At 39.4% G+C, this 20,091-nt stretch overlaps 1 protein-coding gene across 1 annotated transcript; it reads right to left on the reverse strand.

Annotated features, from left to right (window-relative positions):
- Nucleotides 1–2,121: 2,121 nt before the first annotated feature.
- Nucleotides 2,122–18,243, reverse strand: zgc:114181 (uncharacterized protein LOC619255 homolog). The gene is made up of 12 exons (XM_041989046.1): nucleotides 18,188–18,243; nucleotides 17,843–17,953; nucleotides 16,287–16,430; nucleotides 15,388–15,550; nucleotides 14,696–14,784; nucleotides 13,810–14,010; nucleotides 13,648–13,729; nucleotides 9,754–9,914; nucleotides 9,505–9,669; nucleotides 9,274–9,415; nucleotides 6,822–6,969; nucleotides 2,122–2,516 (listed from the first exon to the last, which is right to left on the reverse strand). The coding sequence occupies exons 2-12, from the start codon at nucleotides 17,951–17,953 to the stop codon at nucleotides 2,438–2,440; spliced, it is 1,485 nt and encodes a 494-aa protein (XP_041844980.1). The 5' UTR covers nucleotides 18,188–18,243; the 3' UTR covers nucleotides 2,122–2,437.
- Between the last annotated feature and the right edge of the window lie 1,848 nt (nucleotides 18,244–20,091).

Raw genomic sequence — 20,091 nt, forward strand, 5'->3', positions numbered from 1 at the left:
AATGATTTTAGTTTCCTCCAGTCCCCAAAGCTCCTCCTCCACTCGCTTCTTCATAAAAAAGGGGAGGGGTCTGTATTTACAAAACTTGGGGGTTATTTCATGTCTAACAATGATGGAGGCTTTAATGTCTTTTATAGTTCCCAACTCTTTTGTGAATACTTCATAGTATGTATCCAGAACATCGTTAAGTGTTTTTTTCTCATGCAAATATTTGATCTGTTGCCAGTTTAAGCTGAGGCATTCAAGTCAGTTCCGACCACAAAGAGTTGCTCCTTTCCCTTTAACAACTAACAGTGGCAAATCCTTTGACACATACCACTGTGGCTATTATTTCACACATAACAGGAATATGGCCTCCATTATAAGCTCTAAGCTTGACCGTGCTTTTCTGTAAAGGCAGGTGTGATCATTTCTTCTTATAGGTCTGTTATGATACAATGCTCCTAGCTGCACCAGTATCTATTTCTATCTCCAAGTCAACACCAGCAACTGACAATGTCTCTTTATATCGTTCCACCTCCTTGCTTGTGATGGTCAGGAAAACCTTTCAGATCAGTTTCCTCTTCGACTTCCACATACTTTGTATTTTTCCCTTTCTGCTTCCAGCTGTGTGTGGACTTTTCCTTTGCTTCCTGTGTCTTGGAATGGTATGCTTTTCTGCTGTGTCCGATTTTTCCACAGTTATGGCATTCAGTCTCTTTAAAATGACATTCACTATCATGATGATTCTTCCTTTTGCATCTGTAGCAGTTTTTTGTCCCCTGTAGCCTCACTTTCTGAACGCTGGTAGCTCTGACATGTTCACTCTCTGATCTTCTGAGCTGACGTGCATCTGTCAGCCGTCTCCAATTTGTTTGCCTTGGCGAAAGTGAGATCATCAAGATCATCAAGATAATCTCTGTTGACAGGCTTAATTTTTATCCCACTGACAAAGCGATCCCGCAAAGAAGAGTCTAAGTTCGCCCCGAACTTACAGTTAACTGCGTACTGTTTTAACTCACCTGCATACAGTGCGACGGGCTGGCTAGCCTTCTGGTTGCACTGGTTTAACCAAAATCTTTCCGCTACCGTTAAAGGATTCAGCTCATAATGTCCTTTGAGAATGACCACAATTTCATCATACGTCTTGTCTTTAGGTTTGTCTGGCTGCACCAAGTTCCTTAAAAGTCCATATGTAGCCACGCCCATAACACTTAGCAATGTGGCTACCTGTTTTCCCTCGACTATATTGTTAGCCTCAAAGAACTGTTCAAGCTGCTAAATTTACGTTGACCATGGCTCGTTATTCAGTTTAAACTCATCAATTCTTCCAAAAAGGGCCATCGTACTCACTAGTACCGACACCGAGTGTCCTCTTTCCCCTCGAGAAGAAGTTTGCCAATTATCCTCGTCGCCAGTTGTAGTATATTAGTGAGATGGAGACAGGGAGATGGAGACAGGAACAACATGCAACAAATTTACTGAGTCTCAGGACATCATACACCAGACAGTGATATACAACTTCTGCTTCCGGTAATACCGGTTTCCAATTGTCCTGCGTATTGTTGCTGACCATGTCCAACCCTTTATGACCACAGTGGAGCATCTTCTGATGCTACTTCCAGCAGGATAATGCACCATGTCACAAAACTCAGATCATCTCCACCTGCATTTTTGAACATGAGTTTTTGAAGTACAGTGAACAATGAGTTCACTGGACTCCAACGGCCTCCACAGTCACCAGATCTCAGTCTAGTAGAGCAGCTTTGGGATGTGGTGGAACGGGAGATTCTCATCATGGATGCAGCCGACAAACCTGCAGCAACTGTTTGATGGTGCAAAACCTCTGAGTAATGTTTCCAACACCTTGTTCAATCTATGACACCAAGAACTAAGGCAGTTCTGAAGAAAAAAGGGCGTCCAACCTGGTAGTAGCAAGGTGGCTCTGAAAAAGTGACTGGTGAGTGTATACAAAGAGTACTGGCAAAATAGGTGGTCTCTCAGGCCACTTGAAAAAGTTTTGATTTTTTTTTTTTTTTTTTATCAGTATTTGAATGTTGAATGAAGGAAGAATGTGTGTTTATTTATGCTATTAAACAAACAACAGGACAATTTCTTATAAAATAAAGATATTACAGGCTGTTGCATTGAATAGTTTTTACTATATGACACATTCACACAGAGTTACAGTGCTTCCTGACACACCTACATTTCTATTTGTGATTAAAACAGCAATGTTAGATAACAGAGAATTATTTCAACTTGTAACTATTAACATATGCTATTACATACAGTACAATCATAATACAGAGAGGCAGTTTGAGTTAGTTTAAAAGTTTGGCTCTGAGTAGTAAATGTAAATTAAATATAGATGCAGTAAAAATATCAAATCACTCGGTGCAGGAGCTGGACTACTTGTTGAAGAAGATGTCATCGTACGTAATCATGCCTTCATTTATCACACAATGGTTTTCCTGATCTGCGATACTTCATTAAGGAAGGCAATAAATAACTTGGTTCCCTCAATATAGTTGTACCTAAGATGGAAAAACAAAGAAGCAAATAAAAAGTAAGCAGCACAATTAAAGTACACAGTTATCCACATCAATAGATGCATCATACATTTTTGGCTCTTTTGTCCTTAAGAGAAATTATGATTTTCATCATAATTTCCCTTATTTTATGGAAGCATGTGAAAGCATTCACTTTAAGAAAATTTAGAAAATCTCTTTTAAATCTTGTCCCTGCATGTCAGCATGCAGGTCCTCTATTTTCAATGCATGTCCACCAAATGCTTTGAGCTGTCTGCTGGGCTTAGAGGTACGTTTCCAAATATCCGGTAGAATGTGTTGGCTGGTATTATGTTAGCCTGAGCACCAGTGTCCACTTTAAACTCAGTTTGTGCCTCTCTTTTCCGAGCTCAATGTCTGCATATGTCTGCTCTTTATCTGTGTTTTAGTGGAGCGTTTTAATGGAATCAGTAAACAGTCCCTCTGACTGCTGCATTTCATTAGACCAGACTGATTAATATATATATATATATATATATATATATATATATGTTCTAATCTTGACTGATTGCTTGACAGGCAGGAGTATCCTGAGGGTGAGGTACAGAACAGCGTGATACAGGTGAGGTAGAGGAAGCAGCTGAGTCAAGTGGAGGAGCTGGGGAGTCGAGTGGCATAAGAGACAATGAAATAAAACAAAATGCCAGCAGCTAGAATGCAAATTGTGTCACTGACACATTTAACTTAATAGATGTACAGATTTGTAAATCATAATTTATTGTTGTTTATGGTGCCTGTTGTTTCAATGGTTTGTGTGATTTAAAAAAAAATACAATAGCACAAAAAAAAACATATTGGCATCTGTTACAGAAACAGTGATATTCAGAACTGGTATATGGTATGATTGATTTGTGTTAAGGTATGTGACCTTTTCAGATTTGGAAATTTATTTCTTTAATTTCTTAAACATGAATATGCCCATTAATTATAACCACATCATACCAGACCACCATCAAAGGAGTTTAACACTAAAATTTAAGAAATAGAAGAATATGAGAAATAAAATTTTTTTTGTTTGTTTGTTTTGTTTTTTTTTTAATTGAGGATCCATTGAATCGTCACCTGCTGGTCCCAGGGAATCACCTACATTGAAAACCTATCAACATCACTGAGCAAGTACCAGGGTAATTATTACAGCTGCATGGAGAATCTCAACTACTGTACCTGGAATGATACCCAAAGCGCTTTACACCATACATCACATTCACCCATTCACACACACATTCACACACTGATGGCGGAAGCTGCCATGCAAGGCTTTCAACCACGACCCATCAGGAGCAATTTGGGGTTTGGTTTCTTGCTCCGGGACACTTTGACATGAGCTCGACAAGCCAAGGATCGAACCAGCAACCCTCAGGCTGCAAGACAACCACTCTACCTACTGATATAGATATAGACTTTCAACCCTCCAAAGATTTTCTATGGGGTTGAGATCTGAAGACTGGCTAGGCCACTCCAGGACCACCTTCTTACGAAGCCACTCCGTCATTGCCTGGGTGGTGTGTTTGGGATCATTGTTATGCTGAAAGACCCAGCCACGTTTCATCTTCAATGTCCTTGCTAATGGAAGGAGGTTTTTTCACTCACAATATCACGATACATGGCCCCATTCCTTCCTTCCTTTACACGGATCAGTCGTCTTGGTCCCTTTGCAGAAAAACAGCCCCAAAGCATGATGTTTCCACCCCCATGCTTCACAGTAGGTATGGTGTTCTTTGGATGCAACTCAGCATTCTTTCGCTTTCAAACATGACAGGTCTTTCTCTAGGTCCCCCTGTGAGGGGTGAGATCTTGCACGGAGCCCCAGATGGAGGGAGATTATCAAGGGTCTTGTATGTCTTCCATTTTTTAATAATTGCTCCCACAGTTGATTTCTTCACACCAAGCTGCATACTTATTGCAGATTCAGTCTTCCCAGCCTGGTGCAGGTCTACGGTTTTGTTTCTGGTGTCCTTTGACAGCTCTTTGGTCTTGGTGGAGTTAGTGGAGTTTGGAGTCTGTTTGAGGTCGTGGGCAGGTGTCTTTTATACTGATAACGAGTTCAAACAGGTGCCATTAATACAGGTAACGAGTGGAGGACAGAGGAGCCTCTAAAAGAAGAAGTTACAGGTCTGTGAGAGCCAGAAATCTTGCTTGTTTGTAGGTGACCAAATACTTACTTTACAGAGGAATTTACAAATAAATTCATTAAAAAAATCAGACAATGGGATTTTCTGGATTTTTTTTTCTTATTTTGTTTCTCATAGTTGAGGTATACCTATGATGAAAATTAAAGGCCTCATCTTTTTAAGTGGGAGAACTTGCACAATTGGTGGCTAACTAAATACTTTTTTGCCCCACTGTATCATCATCTCAACAACCGTCTCCATGGTGATCATTTCTGTAATAAAACCAGCAGATGTGACAACTGAAGTTAAACAACCAACATTGATGAAGAAACTGATGAAACTGATGATCTGTATAAAAACAGTTGTTTTCTTTTATCATTCAAGTGTGTTTGTGCAGCAGTGATAAAAGTCATTCAGCAGCATCACCCAAAGTAAACACCTGCTGATAAAACAGATCATTGTCTGCTTGTTTTTCTTAATTTTTTTTTTTACATTTTTTTCCTGGTCAGTACTGTGTGTGAAAGAGACTACAATGGGGTATGTTTTTAAATTGCTGTTATGATCTCTGGTGAAGGTTTTTAATATTCATAATTTGTTTTTATTATGTAAAGCACTTCGTGACGCTTTGTGCATGAAAGCATTTATAAATAAAATTTGTTTGGATTTTTTTGTTTGAAAAGATGCTTAAGCTTGTTTTATACATGAAATAACAGGTGACGAGACTTAAGGCGGATTTATACCCCTGTGGAGTCTACATGGGGCCGCAGAGGCTCCATGTCCACCTTCTCCAGACCTGATGTGCACCCCAGCTATGCGGACGGTTACGTGGAGGTACTCCCTTGTGATTGGTCAATGTGGGATAACGTGTTGCTGGATATCTAGATCCTCTCATTGATTTGTGTGGTAACCACCGTTTTTAAAATCAATAACCAGTGGATCAAGCTGATGAGAGGCTGATCAAATTATTCTTCATTTTATTCAACAAGCTAATAAAGACACTGAACAACAAAAACAGAAAATAACTATCAAACTGAAGTGAACCTTCCTAGCAAGGAGTATTAGCTTAGAAGTGATTCCAGAATATTCTTGGAGAGCTCTAAGCAAGGATAGAAACTCCTAGTTTAGTGATGAGATGTGGTTGACCCTGTTGCTAGTGTAGCAGGACACGTGTTATTGATGGCAATATGTGTTTGTCAGCCAATTACTGGAGGGGAGGACCATATAAAAGGTAAGCAATGTGTACATGCTGCCTCTCTTGCTTGCTGGTGGCTGGGGTTATGTCACTTCCTGGCATCCATAACTTCCCCTCCTGGATGGTGCAGGTAGGCTCACAGCCTTTGTTTGTTGTTTTGTCCGTCTAGCGCTGCTCACTCTGGTTATTGTTTTAGAGACTCGTGGGTATTGCTGCAGGCTGTGCGCTCCTCGTCGAGCTCACGGATCATTTAAGTCGATTGATGCTGCGTAACCTCCTGTGGATTGCTTCACGTCACGTGCAGTCCTGGATTGTGTGTTAGACACGACGGCATGACAACACAACGCCATTTTCTCCTCTGTTCAGGGAACTCCTAAGCCTCTTAAAAGTCCTCTTCCCTGCTCTTAACAGGTCTCATGTTAGGAGCTCTTAAGAGCTGAGATTCTTTAGAAATACATTTTATCTTTACTAGGATCTACTATTCACTTTCACGAAAACATTATGATTCCAAGGGTTTTCTTAGAATTTGGCCACTAGGAGAAACTAAGAATCATTAGGAATATGGCCCATGGACACCAACACGTTTCTAATATGAGTCAGCATCAGCAAGCACTTTCTTTTGTTTGTTTTTTTACAAAGCTGTAATAAATTATTTTCCTGCAAGTATGTACAGAATATTTAAAATACACACGTTTGTCACCTTGTGGAAAAAGAAGGCATGACTCCTTTAAATTAGTCAACCCTTGAAGGCCTTTCACTTCAGTCACTGCAGCTCTTTTATGCTGGAAATTTTACCAGTTTACTGTTGAATTTGTGGATAAACATCAGTGCAAAGAAATAATGACGAATTAAAAATTATTTTTATAAAAGGTTCATCAAACTCTGTGGGAAATTATTTAGATTTCTTTTATATAATTTTTTTATTTTTATTTAATTATTTTGTTTTGAGTTTTAAGCCTGAGGACAAACCTGCTTATTTTCTCATTCTGGGAGTGCAGTCCATCATCAAAGCCTCCGATGGGCATCATGATTATGCTTTTCTGAGTCACGTCCTGAAAGGTTTTGGCGATAGGGATGGTCCCACCCTCACGAATCAGATCAGGATCCACGTTAAAAACTGTAGATGAATAATAAATAAATTAATAAATACAGATAATACAATTAATTACATGATAAATAACAATAACTGATTTATATCATTAATCTGCCCATCGTGATTGTAAGCACGTTCCTGCCCCTCACCCTCCATTTTTGCTTTGATAGGACTTTTTCTTTTTGTTCTCTTTCTCTCTCTTTTATATACGATGTGGTACTACAGTTTTTTTTATTTCACCTTGCATTACAGTCTTGTTTGTCAGTATTTTGCTGGCATTAAAAAGTAAAAAAAATGTAGATACATGATCATTTTATAATTGCAAAGCACAGAAAAACTCTTCAAAATCTATATTGTTTGAGTTCTTAATTCTTCATTTAAAAGCATTTTCTAAATTGTTTCTTCTAGTCCCACCATAAAAGTACTGATGAAAAGCCAAGTAAAATGTTAAAATTACTCAAAATCTGGGTTAGCCATGGATTTCCTCATAAAAATACCAGATAATCTCATGTGGATGGTGCTTATATAATTACTCCATTATTTGTAAGGACAAATTTCTGCTTCCTTTGCATCTGTATATAGATTCGTCTGTTTCAAACATCCAATACTACCCACATACACTTATGTGCTTTACGTTGGCATGGTTGTTTCATAATGCGTCCATTAGAGGGGAGTCAAGAACCCAGCTTCAGACGAACAAGATGGTGAAGGAGATCATGATAACGTACTTTTTTTTAAGAGACCTAAAAGAAAAGTCTGTACTTTTGCTCATATTTACACAGCCCCTCTTCAAAAAGTTCAGTCATCTCATTTTTCTTCTTCTTCTTTGTTTTTTCCACCGGTCACACGTGAGCTATACAACATTTCCCCCCAACCACAAGCTCTCTGACAATGTACTAAAATACACACAGCATGAACGCAGAGGACGGACAGACATATATTTAACACTGAGCATACATGGCCCTTTACGCTGCTTTTCTGTCCATTTCACAACATGAAACACTGACTGGGAAAAGCAGATGAAATTGTCACCAGATTAAAACAACATTTACTTTCAGTCACGGTTCGAATTACTTTGGTTTTTTGGAAGTTTTGTGGGGGAGTCTTATTTCGGGGAATACATTGGAGCTTCACAAGTCACATGAACGTTCATATTTATTAGTGCACAGCAACGTGGTTAAACACTGGCAGGGTTACGTCCTTACGCTAAAGACAGACTCGGAGAATTTTGTCCAACTTCTGCATCCTTAATGTGTGTAATTTGGTCTGTTTTGAGACCCTTGTAGATGTGTACCCTGGTGGGGCAAATGAAGCAGTACCATAGGAACCCATGGGGGCTGTGTCAAGCAGTACAGGTGACATGTGACCAGTGATCTACTTTACTACCTCCTTTTAAGTCCCATTACGGAGGACTAAAATGGCAAAACAGAAATACACAAACATAAAAATGGCTCAATGAACAAATGGAGGACGAGAATGCAAGCTTGGAAATAATGAAGTAAATATGACTGAATAAATAATATGCCTAAATGAATACATAAATAAAATGTCAGATCAAAATAAAATAAAGAAGAAAATAATTCTGGGGATAAGAACATATGAAAGAAAAATAATAAAAACAGTCATAAAAATTAAGGAAAGAATTTTAAAATTTCCAAATAAAAAATAAATTAAACTGGAAATTACATGGAAAAGTAAATAAATAGGTATATTTAATCAAAGTTAAATTAAAACAACTGAAACTGATAACTTCATATTACATTTTTATCAGTTTCTTAATGGAAAAATGATTTTTAAATATCTTTTGTATAATTTATTGTCATATTTGTTTTAGCCATTTTGATATTTGTGTATTTATTTTTTATTTTGCCAGCTTCAGTCTTCCATACCCATACTGACCCAGACCTGCTGGTGGAAACGGGGCTGTAGTCTCTCAGGGAAGGGTTTTCAATTAAGCTCATCTACTTTTCAGGAGAGCCGAGCTCCCCTGGCTTTCCTAGAATTTTGAACCCTGCTTTGAGTGTGATTCATTTAGGTGGCAGCTGACTGGCCTGCATCCTACAAAATGAGCAGAAAGGCAGCAGGTTTTAGCTATGCAGAAAGGTCTATCATAACTTCAGCCCAGTATGTGGTGAGATAACACCATGCCTAATAAAAGTGGAACAGAATTTGTCTGATTTTTGTATTTTTATTGCTCTCTATAGCTGAAAGGCAAACATTTTACTGCCATCCCCAAAGTAAAGAGCCCATTCATGCTGTTTTAGATTTTACTTTTATCTTTACTGCTGACATGTAGTGATGAGCGTTTGATATAAAGCCATCCTGTACCTCTCTTGACAGCTGCCTTTCCAGCCTCGAAGAGAGGATGCTGAGTGTCGGACAGCCAGGGCTTGGCTCCGATTACCATAGTGACTTTTAGCTTATTAGGACTCTTCCTCTTGGCAAACACTGAATGCAGGTAATCTGTTACCTAAAGCATGGAGTTAAAAAAAAGAAAGTAAAGATAAGTGGAAGGAGTTTCAAATAGTAACTAGAAGCACGCATACAATGGTGTCTTACCTGTTTTTTGACCATTGCAGGGTCCATGTTGGGGACTTGTCTTATTGAAAACTTAGCAGTAACCTTTGCAGGGATGACGGTCTTAGTGCCAGGGTTAGAGAAGGCACCTTCAATACCATGGATGGAGACAGTGGGATAGCGCCACATGTGAGCCAACAGGTCCACCTTTCAAGCCGTGATCAAAATGACAATCAGTTTTCTTATTGCGAACAAACTTGCGATCTGCTTTTAAGATTGCAGCCATAATACCTTATTGTTGTACATGAGCTGGTTGACACCGATCTTATTCTTGTAGTGTTCCATGTCAAACTCGATATCCTGGTACATTTTCCATTCTTCATCCGAGAGGGGAGCCACGGCTTCCCTAATACCAGGAATCAGGATCTTTCCGCTGGGGCTAATCAAAGTGTCTAAGGAGTGATATTACAGAGGATGAAAATGTTGAAGGGCTTGAACTGACAATTTAAAGCGAGTCATTACATTTAGTGTTGGGTGATTTCAAAATAAACTATACTACTAATACAAGCATCAGGTGTTGAAATCAGTTAATGAAAACCAGGTGGTTGCAGACCCTGCAGTCACTCTGTAGGTAAGAATATTAGTGAGTCAAAGCTACTGAAGTTCAGTGTAAGGATGGGAAAAGACTTGCTTTTAATCACACAAATGCATGTTTATTATAGGTGCGTCACATATATTTCATTTGTTCAAAGCATTGTTTGTGAACATCTTCAGAAATTAACCCCAGATGCAATGTATGAGTAGCCAGTAGGGGCAGCGAAGGGGGTTGACAAATTATAAGAAGTTTCTAAGACAAGCTTGTTGATGAAATTATCATCTCTACAATGTTCCATTGCTGCAGCACAGTAGCCAATGAGAGAACAGTACTACTTTTTAAGTTGACTTGGGCACAAGCAAATGTAAGTAGAAACAAATCTGAGATGGTTATGTCCGTGCCCGGAGGAAGATGATGGAGAAACAGAGTAGGGATGGAGTCGATGGGGTTTTTCGTCCACTAGTCAGATGCTGTGTGGAATCCTCTGGTAACCTCCAGTAACAAGTATGTGAAGACTAAAGGTGTGTCCCAATTCAGAGTCTGCACACTTTGAAGTGTGTATTCATCGGCTACATACATCATTGTGGTGCACCAAGCACTGTCCCAATTCAAACGCTTACAAGGAGCCTCCGAATCCACCTTTCAAATCCGCATTTCATTTGGTCTCAAACGAAGGCTGCTGGTGATGTATCCTTCATGGCCTCTTTTCTCCCAGAATTCATCATGTACAAGGCAGTGGCAAGTGACCAACCGAGCTCAGAAGAGTAGGTTTTAGGTTTCAATAAAATTTTGGAAAAAAAAGTATGTTTTTTTTATATATATATATATAACTACACTTTAGCAGAAACAGTACAAAACCAAGTACATGAAAAACATGTTTGGTAAATGGTGACATTAAAATTCTGTAATATTTGATTTTTGTGGCTTGTTAAGAGGTTAATGAAGTGTGTACTGACTGGAAAATAACAGAGCCTCAGACAGTGTTTTATTTTTTAATTTTTTTTTTTTTTTACAGTCGGTGTTAACATCCATTGAAGTGTCCTATGAGTAATTTCAAAGGATTAAGTGATTCAACGTCCTATGTTGTTGTTAGTTTATCCCATTTCAACGTTAAGCAGGCTTCAAAGTAGACTAAGGAGGACACTCCATAGCCTAGGTAGTTTGCACACTCCAAACTGTGCAGACCCTGAATTGGGACACACTATTAACTATTAGGGTCTATTGCAGGGCTATTCAGTTCGGTCCTACGAGGGCCGCAATCGAGCAGGTTGTATCCCTGTATCAACACACCTGCATCAAATTAAATGAATCTAACAGCCAATCAAGTTCTGCACAATGACTAATTAATTTGAGTCAGGTGTGTTGAAGCAGAGATATGTCACAAGATGCAAAATATTGCCTTGAGTTTTTACACTATGGTCAGGTAACCCCATGTTTTAATTTTATTGCTGTGCATTTTATTGTGTGTTGTGGGACTTGGATGGTTACCTGATCATGAAGTATGCAGATGGGACCCATCTGAGTATAATTCCATTGCAGTCCCCGGTTGTCTCTCCTATAAATAAGACACCAGCTACCAAGCAAGAGAGGCAGGCAGGAGGGAAAGGACGCGGACAGACGGAGGACGGGCGGAAGCCCGGACAGCGTGAGAGGGTCTTGGCCGCCCCCGCTCGCTGTGGCTGCTGTCTCTCGGGACGCGGTCGGACTTGCTTCCTCGACGCCGATCATCCCCTGGCTTCGGTGACGTTGCGAGATCCGGATTCCACTGAATCATTGCTCACTATTTCATGCAGGAAGGAAAGTGGTCATGCCTCGCTTGGAGTGTGGGTGTGTGGTCTCCCCACATGACCCGAGTGTGTGCTGACTTTATTCTTTTGCTTTATGTTAAGGGTATCCGGCCTGAGTGACAGTGGAGTGATGGGCCCTCACATGGTCACTTGAAGGAAGGGAAGCGACTGGAATTAGAGGCTAGGCTGGCCCTTGGAGTTTGCTGGTAATAGGAAGAGCTGGCATTTATTTTATTCTCTCCTGACAGCAGCAACGACGGCGGCGGTGGCGCACAAGGCCCAGCGCCGGATGTAAGGATCGGACTGCAGTGGGACGAGTCCTGCAGTGGGACGAATCCTGCAGTGGGACGAATCCTGCAGGAACGCCTCCAGGTCGATGATCGGTGGGCCAAGGAAAGCCCGGAGCGGTATGCTGGCCTGTCTGGACTGGCAGCATAGCAGGACTTTTATTTTCTTTTTAGACCAACATTTTAAGTTGACTTTTATTCTTTTAGGTTTCCACTCATTTTAATATTCTATTTTCTTTTAGTGATAAATGCCTGTATTGTTTTAAAACCCCATCTGTGCTTCTAAAGCTGGGCTTGCACTAGAAGACTTTTAAAAGATTTGCAAAAGACTATAGAAAACCACCAGCTCACATCTAAAGGCAAATGTTTAAGTTTTAAGTCTTAGCCTAGTTTTAGACTAAGATTTGACAAAGACTGAATCGTTATTTATAAGAGCACAACTAGATTCTTTTAGCATTTTTTTGTGATATGTTGGACAGGTGATATCAAACAGGGCTGATCTGCCCAAAGCAAACAAGGGGAGAGTTTCCCTCCAGGGTGGAATTACACATCATCATTAAGTGTGGCTTTGCATCTCCACCAGGTGTTACACCAACTCAACAGAATCTGGAGGTATGAATGAGTTTTCATTCTTCTCTCATTTGTTAGATCATTATACTGTAACACATAAATGATGCACAGCAGACGTTTACTTCTAAATAACCATCCGCTCCTCTTTCTGGACGGTCCACCAATGCCGTTTCATCACCGCTTCTTGTTCGTCTTGTTTTTTGTTTTTTTGGTCCATTTTTGCCGGTGTTCTGTCGGGATTCCTGTTTCTGCTTTTGTCAGAGCTCATCTATTGGTTGTTGATCGTGTTTCATCACTGCGACTTGCGATAATATCAAAACTTGATTGATATAGTCGCAGGTCCAAGACTAGGGAAAGATTGACGTTAACCAGCGCAGATTACCAGCTTACACCCAACAACCGAGATGATGGGAGCGCGCTGTGACTCCAGTAAAACTCCTAAGATTTCCTACAGACTTCCGTTTTTAGTCTGCGATCATGAAAATCGTTTGGTGTGAGCCCAGCTTTACCGGGCTGGTGTGACTGGGAATCTCAAGCTACTTTGGAGTAGTAACATCTAAGATCCATTACAGATGCATGGAAAACCTGTTGGATTGGGGCCCTTGTAGGACCGGATTGAATGGCCCTTGTCTATTGTGAGACATTTTGAGGGATTATATTTCAATTTAATAAAACTGTAGTGGAAATACACATTCAGTCACATTAAATTCCCTAAAATTAGACACTGATTTCTGTCAGTTTTATAATACACTAAAGTTTCTATGAAAAAAAAGTTTGAAGCCAGTTGTTATATTTTTTCCGCATGGATGACCAACCTCTCAGTTTTATTTTATTCAACATCAGGTAATGGGAACCTATTTTGAATCTGAACCAACATGCTGTGCTACTGTTATCAAAGGGCCGAGCAACAGCGGTAGTCAGTTGGATAGACATAAAGTAGACTCACCAAGAATGCCAATGAGGTCAGTCATTGGTTCGACCACAGTGCCTCCATAAACACCAGAATGCAAGTCCTGTATAGGTCCTTCGATCTAAGAAGACACCAGAGTAATAAATTCAATAAAAGGGGACATAGTATGTTTAAATCTGAGTAGAATGATGGAAACAAAACCTCAGCAAAGAAGTAACAGTTTCCTCTGGTGCCATAGGTGAGAGCCGGCCGTCTGCTCAGCCAGCCACAGTCTGAGATGATGAAATAGTTTACGTCAGAGAAGAAGGTGTCTCTCTGGGCCAGGATCATGGCATCCAGGCCGTTAGACCCTGTCTCCTCCATGCCCTCAATGACAAACTTCACATTCACTGGTAGTTCCTGGTAGACAGTAAGGACAACTTAATATGTTGAACAATAAGTAACAAGAACAGAAAGTTGTCTCTCTGTAGAGAAAAGACCCATCTAATTAAAACTACTGAACTTTTGCAGATTTTCACACTGAGGTGTCACCTGACGGCTAATTCAGCCTCCTGTCGCTTCTCTGAGCCAGTAAACGTAAATCTGATGTTGCTCTTTGACTTTTTGCTCTCTTCCTCCAATAAAGTCTCCTTGGGTGTCATGGTGCGTGTTAAAAAGAGCTAGTGTGTTGATATCCAGTTGCTGGTGCATGATGCACCATAAAGTGAAATGCAGCCAGTATGTGAATAATGAATGACAGTATATCATCAAAATGAGTCAAACAGAGTTTTAAGGTCATAAAGTTATGTAGTATAGATTTATTGGAAGTTATATTTTTGTGATAATAAATACAATCTCCTTTCTAACTTTACCACATTCATTTTATTTAAATCTGCTGGAGTGCGTGAGAATGTTCTGGTTGTTTCTATATAAACGTGAATGTATTTATACATGTGATAACAATTCAACCATGAACATCAGGTAAAGATTAGATATACTGACACATGTTAAAGATTCAGTAAAATAACAGTGTGTGGAGTTCTCTTATTTTTTAATACTTTTCATCCTTCTGGTGCATCCACTGTTATGGTAAACTTCCTCTCACCATATTGAGGTCTTGGTAAGCCTCTACAGCATGGATCCAGGCTAAAACTGGAGCCTTGTTGTCTGATGCTCCTCTTCCATATAGATTGCCTAAAAGTAAAGCAGCACAAAAATCATTTGGTTTATTCATGAAATAAATATGTCCATCACTTGAGTATTAGTTTTGGAAATTAAGCTTATGTTATCATCAAACAAGGAACAGTTCTTCCTTCACATCTGCCTCATTTCATCCTGCCATGTTGATTTAGTTTTAGTAGCTTTTTTTTTTTATTGTGTAGTTTTTAAATGTGATTGTATGGTTTTTAATGCAATGACAATAGAAATTCATTCATTTTTTTCATTCAGTGATTTAATTCATTCAATAATTTGTCAATAAACTTGCATCTGTTTTTTATAATGACCTTCACTAACCTAACATTATACTTCGCATTTCCTCTTTATCAATCAATAGAGCTTTGTTGTAGATTTAAATCCAGTTAAACTATCATACACTGGGGTTAGGTGCATGATTATTCAGTCATGTTGAGCAGATGGAACTAGCATGAAAAAAAAAATCTATAGAAAAGTAAATTTAGATTTCATCAGAATCTAGCCAGATGTGTTTATGAAAGCTGCATATTGCTCAAATTTAACAGTGTTTGTTTTTCCTGCTGTGAATTTGTCATGTTTGTTGAAGAGGTTGAAGGCTGTTACCATTGAGGTCTGTCAGGTTGTAGGGGTCAGTGGCCCAGCCGTCCTCTAGCTTCGCTGGCTGGACATCCACATGACCATAAACACACACTGTGTGCTTGCTAGGGTCATTCCCAAACTGAGCCGTCACTACTTTAGGCAAAGCTAGAGTCTGTCCATCAGGAAGCTGCAGATAAACAAACAAAAAATAGACAGTGACACCATGATTAGTCTTCCTTCCCGCTGATTTTACAGGTTCCAGTATAACACATAGTATATCTATCAGGATGAGGGTGGATGCTGTAATTGTACACAGCATTTTCAATCATTCATGCAGTTATGATGGTTGTTCAAGACAGACATGTATTTAATAAAACGGTTAACAAAAAACATGAATTGGGCTAAAATAACTTTATTTTTTCAATGCAGCTGTTCATGGACACCAGTTTGACCATTTATTTGCTCTGCTGATGTTTACTGGTTGAGAAATGGAAAACATAGTTCATTACATTCTTTTTTGTTTATTTCTCTGGGTGTTGATAGAAAGAGGAGGGGATGCTGAGGCAGGACAAACAGAAAGTAGGACGACCTGTCAGGACAAAATAAGAAAGAAGAGACAGGACAGAAAATATCCCAGAAATGAAAGTAAAGAGAAGTTGCCATGGAAACACAAGATGTCTTGTAATTTGATTGCACATTGTTAGAATTAAATGTTTGTTTATGTTTTTGGTAAGAAGCACTGACTTGACAAAAGAAATTTACAAGTTATTTAAGAAGAAAAAAAAATATTAGATTTTGTTTATTTAGCTAGTTAATTAGTTTAAAGTTAGCTGCTAATACTAACTAAATACTAATAACTAATATCTCAATAAGGCTCAATGACAAGCAACCAGGAAGTCAGTGTAGATTTTTTTTGCACTGACTTCTTGTTCTCCAACGTCCACTAACTCGACAGTCCCTCCCATCAGTCGTAACTTCTGAGCCACCATTTCCATCATATTGTGGAGGTCTGGTCTCTTCAGAACGTTGCTGGAGTCACTTTCGACAGCAACCCAGTCCCTCAGTGTCTGAAATGTATATATAGACAAAATATTCACAACATAATAATCAGCAATCTAATGTTCAAAACATAATTTATGGGAAAGAAGTGTTAAATGCTAATTTGACACATGCTTTATGTCTAATAACCATCATAGACTAAAAATCGTCTATTAATCACAATCAGCATGTGGTCACCAGATTATTTGGATATATTGTTTAAAGTCAGCCTACCATCACGTTAAGAACATGTCAAGGGTAAAAGATCTGATGTCTCAGCAGGACCTGGAAAAACTAGTCCATGTTTTCATCTTTAGTCGGCTTGATAATTATAACAGTGTTTTTACAGGATTTACCTAATAAATCAATTAGACACCTGCAACTGATTCAGAACTCTGCTGCTCGAGTCCTCACTAAGACCAAGAAAGTGGACCACATCAGTCCAGCTCTGAGGTCTTTACACTGGCTGCCTGTCTGTCAGAGAATAGACTTTAAAGTTCTGCTGCTGGTCTATAAAACTCTGAATGGTTTAGGACCAAAATACATCAGAGACCTCTTGACCCAGTATGAACCTACCAGAACCCTCAGGTCATCTGGATCCAGTTTCTTATCAGTTTCCAGAGTCAGAACCAGACATGGAGACGCTGCATTCAGCTTCTATGCTCCACATGTCTGGAACAAACTCCCAGAAAGCCTCAGATCAGCTGAAACACTCAGTTTATTTAAATCCAGGTTAAAGACCCACCTGTTCTCTGCTGCACAGGCGAACAGGCCTGGGGCCGTAACAGAAGTCAAAATCTACATCTGGTTCTTTTAAGCTGGAATCATGTTTTAATATTGTCTTTCTCCACACTGGAACAATATTTCTTGCATTTTATCTATTTTATTTTAGCATCTTCCCTCTGTATTAATTTCATTAACTGCATTTCTTTTAATCTTTGTTTTTTAATGCACTTATTTCTGCACCCTGCTGTAATGTTTTATGTAAAGCACTTTGAATTGTCTTGTACATGAAAGATTTGAGAAGATTTAACAGGCCTACCTGCGAGATTATAAAATATTTTCGCAATTCTGACAAACATTCGAAGACTTCGAGTATCACCTAGTTTCCAAAGGTAACAGTAGTCCACATATCCAACATTACCTTTGGACAAATCATGTCTTTTGACCTATTTAGTTGTAATATTTGTTCTAGACAAACAGAAAAGCATTGCGGTTCTGGTACAGAGTTAAAACTACTATCAAGAGAATGCTAATAGTGTTTTTGACACCCATGGCTTAACAACCCTCAAAAATCTGAGTTACAGTCAATAATTTTATGTTCACATCTGGTTTTCTTACAAAACTCTGGTGTATATTTTATGAAGAGTTTTTAAAGAAAGCAGCTCTTGTCCTATCCAATACTGGCAGCTGATAAAATACAAGGCAGATGCATTTGTACCTCTACATATTCTTCTTTGTGCTCATCAACGTATTGCACTAATTCCTGGTATTGGAAAGCATGGACAGCAGAAACAACAAGCAGGATGGATGACAAGACTTGAGGATTCATCTGTTGGAAGAAACAAAGTTACACTAAATGCAAAGCTCATTACTGTACTCCTTCACTACAACCATCCAGTCTGAAACCAGAAACTGAGTTTAGATGTGCTAACACAGGTTCATGTAGTATAAACCCATCAGCAACAAGAAAATAATGCTTTGTTTTAAACTGTTTACATTTTCTCTCATTTATCATTCATCCATTTACAGAACATTTTAACAAAAACCACACATCTAGTCTTACCTTCTTTCAAATAGAAGTGTGAGAATCAGGCAAACTGTGGTCGCTATGTTGTTGGCTGAGCATTTATATGCCCCCCCCCCCCCCCCCCCCCCCCCCCACCTCTGCTCTTTATATCACATTCCTCTTGGGCCCAGAGGTCAGAGGGTCAAACATTTCCTGACACACTGCCAAGACAGCAGACAAATTGAACTTTTCTTGCTGACAGTTACAAGATTTACACCCTAATCTATTGATCTCGCGCCAAGAATTTGTAGGGGAGAAGGATTTGTGCAACCAAACTAAGTATGCAAAAACACAGCAGAGCAGCTTTCATTGTTCCATGTTAAGCAGGAGACCCTAAACATAATGTTGAATTACTCATAAACATTTGACAGTAAGCATTATTAGATTATTACTCTAAAATTGTTTTGACTGGCATAATTTAATCCCATCATGTCTTCATGTTAATCAGATAAATTGTTTTTTTTTAGAGTTTAGCCACCCTGTTCCTACCTCTGTTCCCCGCTGTGAGACATAGCCAGAGCTGACACATGCATCCAGAAATATGATCCTTCCACTGAGCTGGAGACTTAAAGTTACCAAAAAGTAAATCACAGAAATAATATTTCTTCAAATACTAGTCAGTTTAGACAAACCTGCTTCTATAAAAAGCCTTATTACAAATGAAGGTATGTAAATATGAGAGAGGAGACTGTGAGAGTCATGTTATTCCACTTCTCTGGTGCTTTTAACACCATCTGATCTGCTCTGCTCAACAGAAAACTACTGCACACGCAGGTGGATGCTCCACTAGCGGTCTGGATCCACATCTACCTCACAGGCATGTGCCCGTATGTGAGGGTGGAGAATATCACATCAGACAGCATTGTGAGCAGCATGGGGGTGCCACAGGAGACAGGGGAGGAGGGCTCTGCGCTCTTGGGGTCCTGGGCCCTTCACTCTGGCTGCTCTGGATGTACCTGGCGGGTCAGCAGCAGCCAATCTTGGCTTGCCGGGGCCTGTACCCTGTGACCGAGGGGGGTCTCTGGCTGGGGCCTTCCTCCGAGTGGATCCAGGGTGGTGTTCGTGGTGGGTTGGCTGGGGTTCGTGGTCTGGGATTGCTGCTGATGACCCGGGTCTCTGGACCACGCTAGTCTGCCTCTAGCCTCTGTAGAGGCGTGGTCGCATTTTCACGATCACACTCACCACTAATCATCTCTGCTCACTCCTCATTCGTCATACTCTGCATGCTGACTCAGTCACTCAGTTGTCCAGTGGGTTTTTGCACTAAGAGATACTTTTTTTAGTTTTATTTATTTATTTTTTTTTTTTCCATTTTATTTTTTGTGGGGGTTTCTGGTACGTTAGTTGTTGTTGTGATACATGTAATACATGATGTTTTGTGTTTTTATTTATTTATTTATTTTGTTATTTATTTTAGGAGCTCCTGATGATTGTTAGCTTTGTTTACCTGTAAAAGTCGTAGGAAATTCTCTGTTGTGTTTCTGTACAGGCGTAGCAGGTGGTTGTCTGGGGTTGGACTGAGGGGTCGTTGCCTCTATCTATTGTATCTTTGTCTCTCCTACTTTTTTCTAGTGTCTTACTTACTTCTGCTCATTATTCTCCTTTTCTTCCTGTCCAGTCAGGTCCAGCAACATTATGTAAATTCCATAATTTTAAATAAGTAAATAAATAAATCAGATTATCAAGAGGAGCCTTATACCCATAAAGCTCCCCTTTAGAAAGCTAATTTGTTGGGCACAACATAGCAGCCAGACCATCATTCTGCTGCTACCGTGCTAGACAGGACAAGTTAAAAAAGGAAAAAAAAAACATTACATTTCAGAAAATGCATAAATACAGAAATAATTGTCTCCTCTGGGGAAGTTTTGTGATTAAATGAAATAAATGGAATTGTGACACTT

Source organism: Melanotaenia boesemani, chromosome 6, assembly GCF_017639745.1.
Source record: "Melanotaenia boesemani isolate fMelBoe1 chromosome 6, fMelBoe1.pri, whole genome shotgun sequence".
NCBI classification, from domain to species: Eukaryota; Metazoa; Chordata; class Actinopteri; order Atheriniformes; family Melanotaeniidae; genus Melanotaenia; species Melanotaenia boesemani.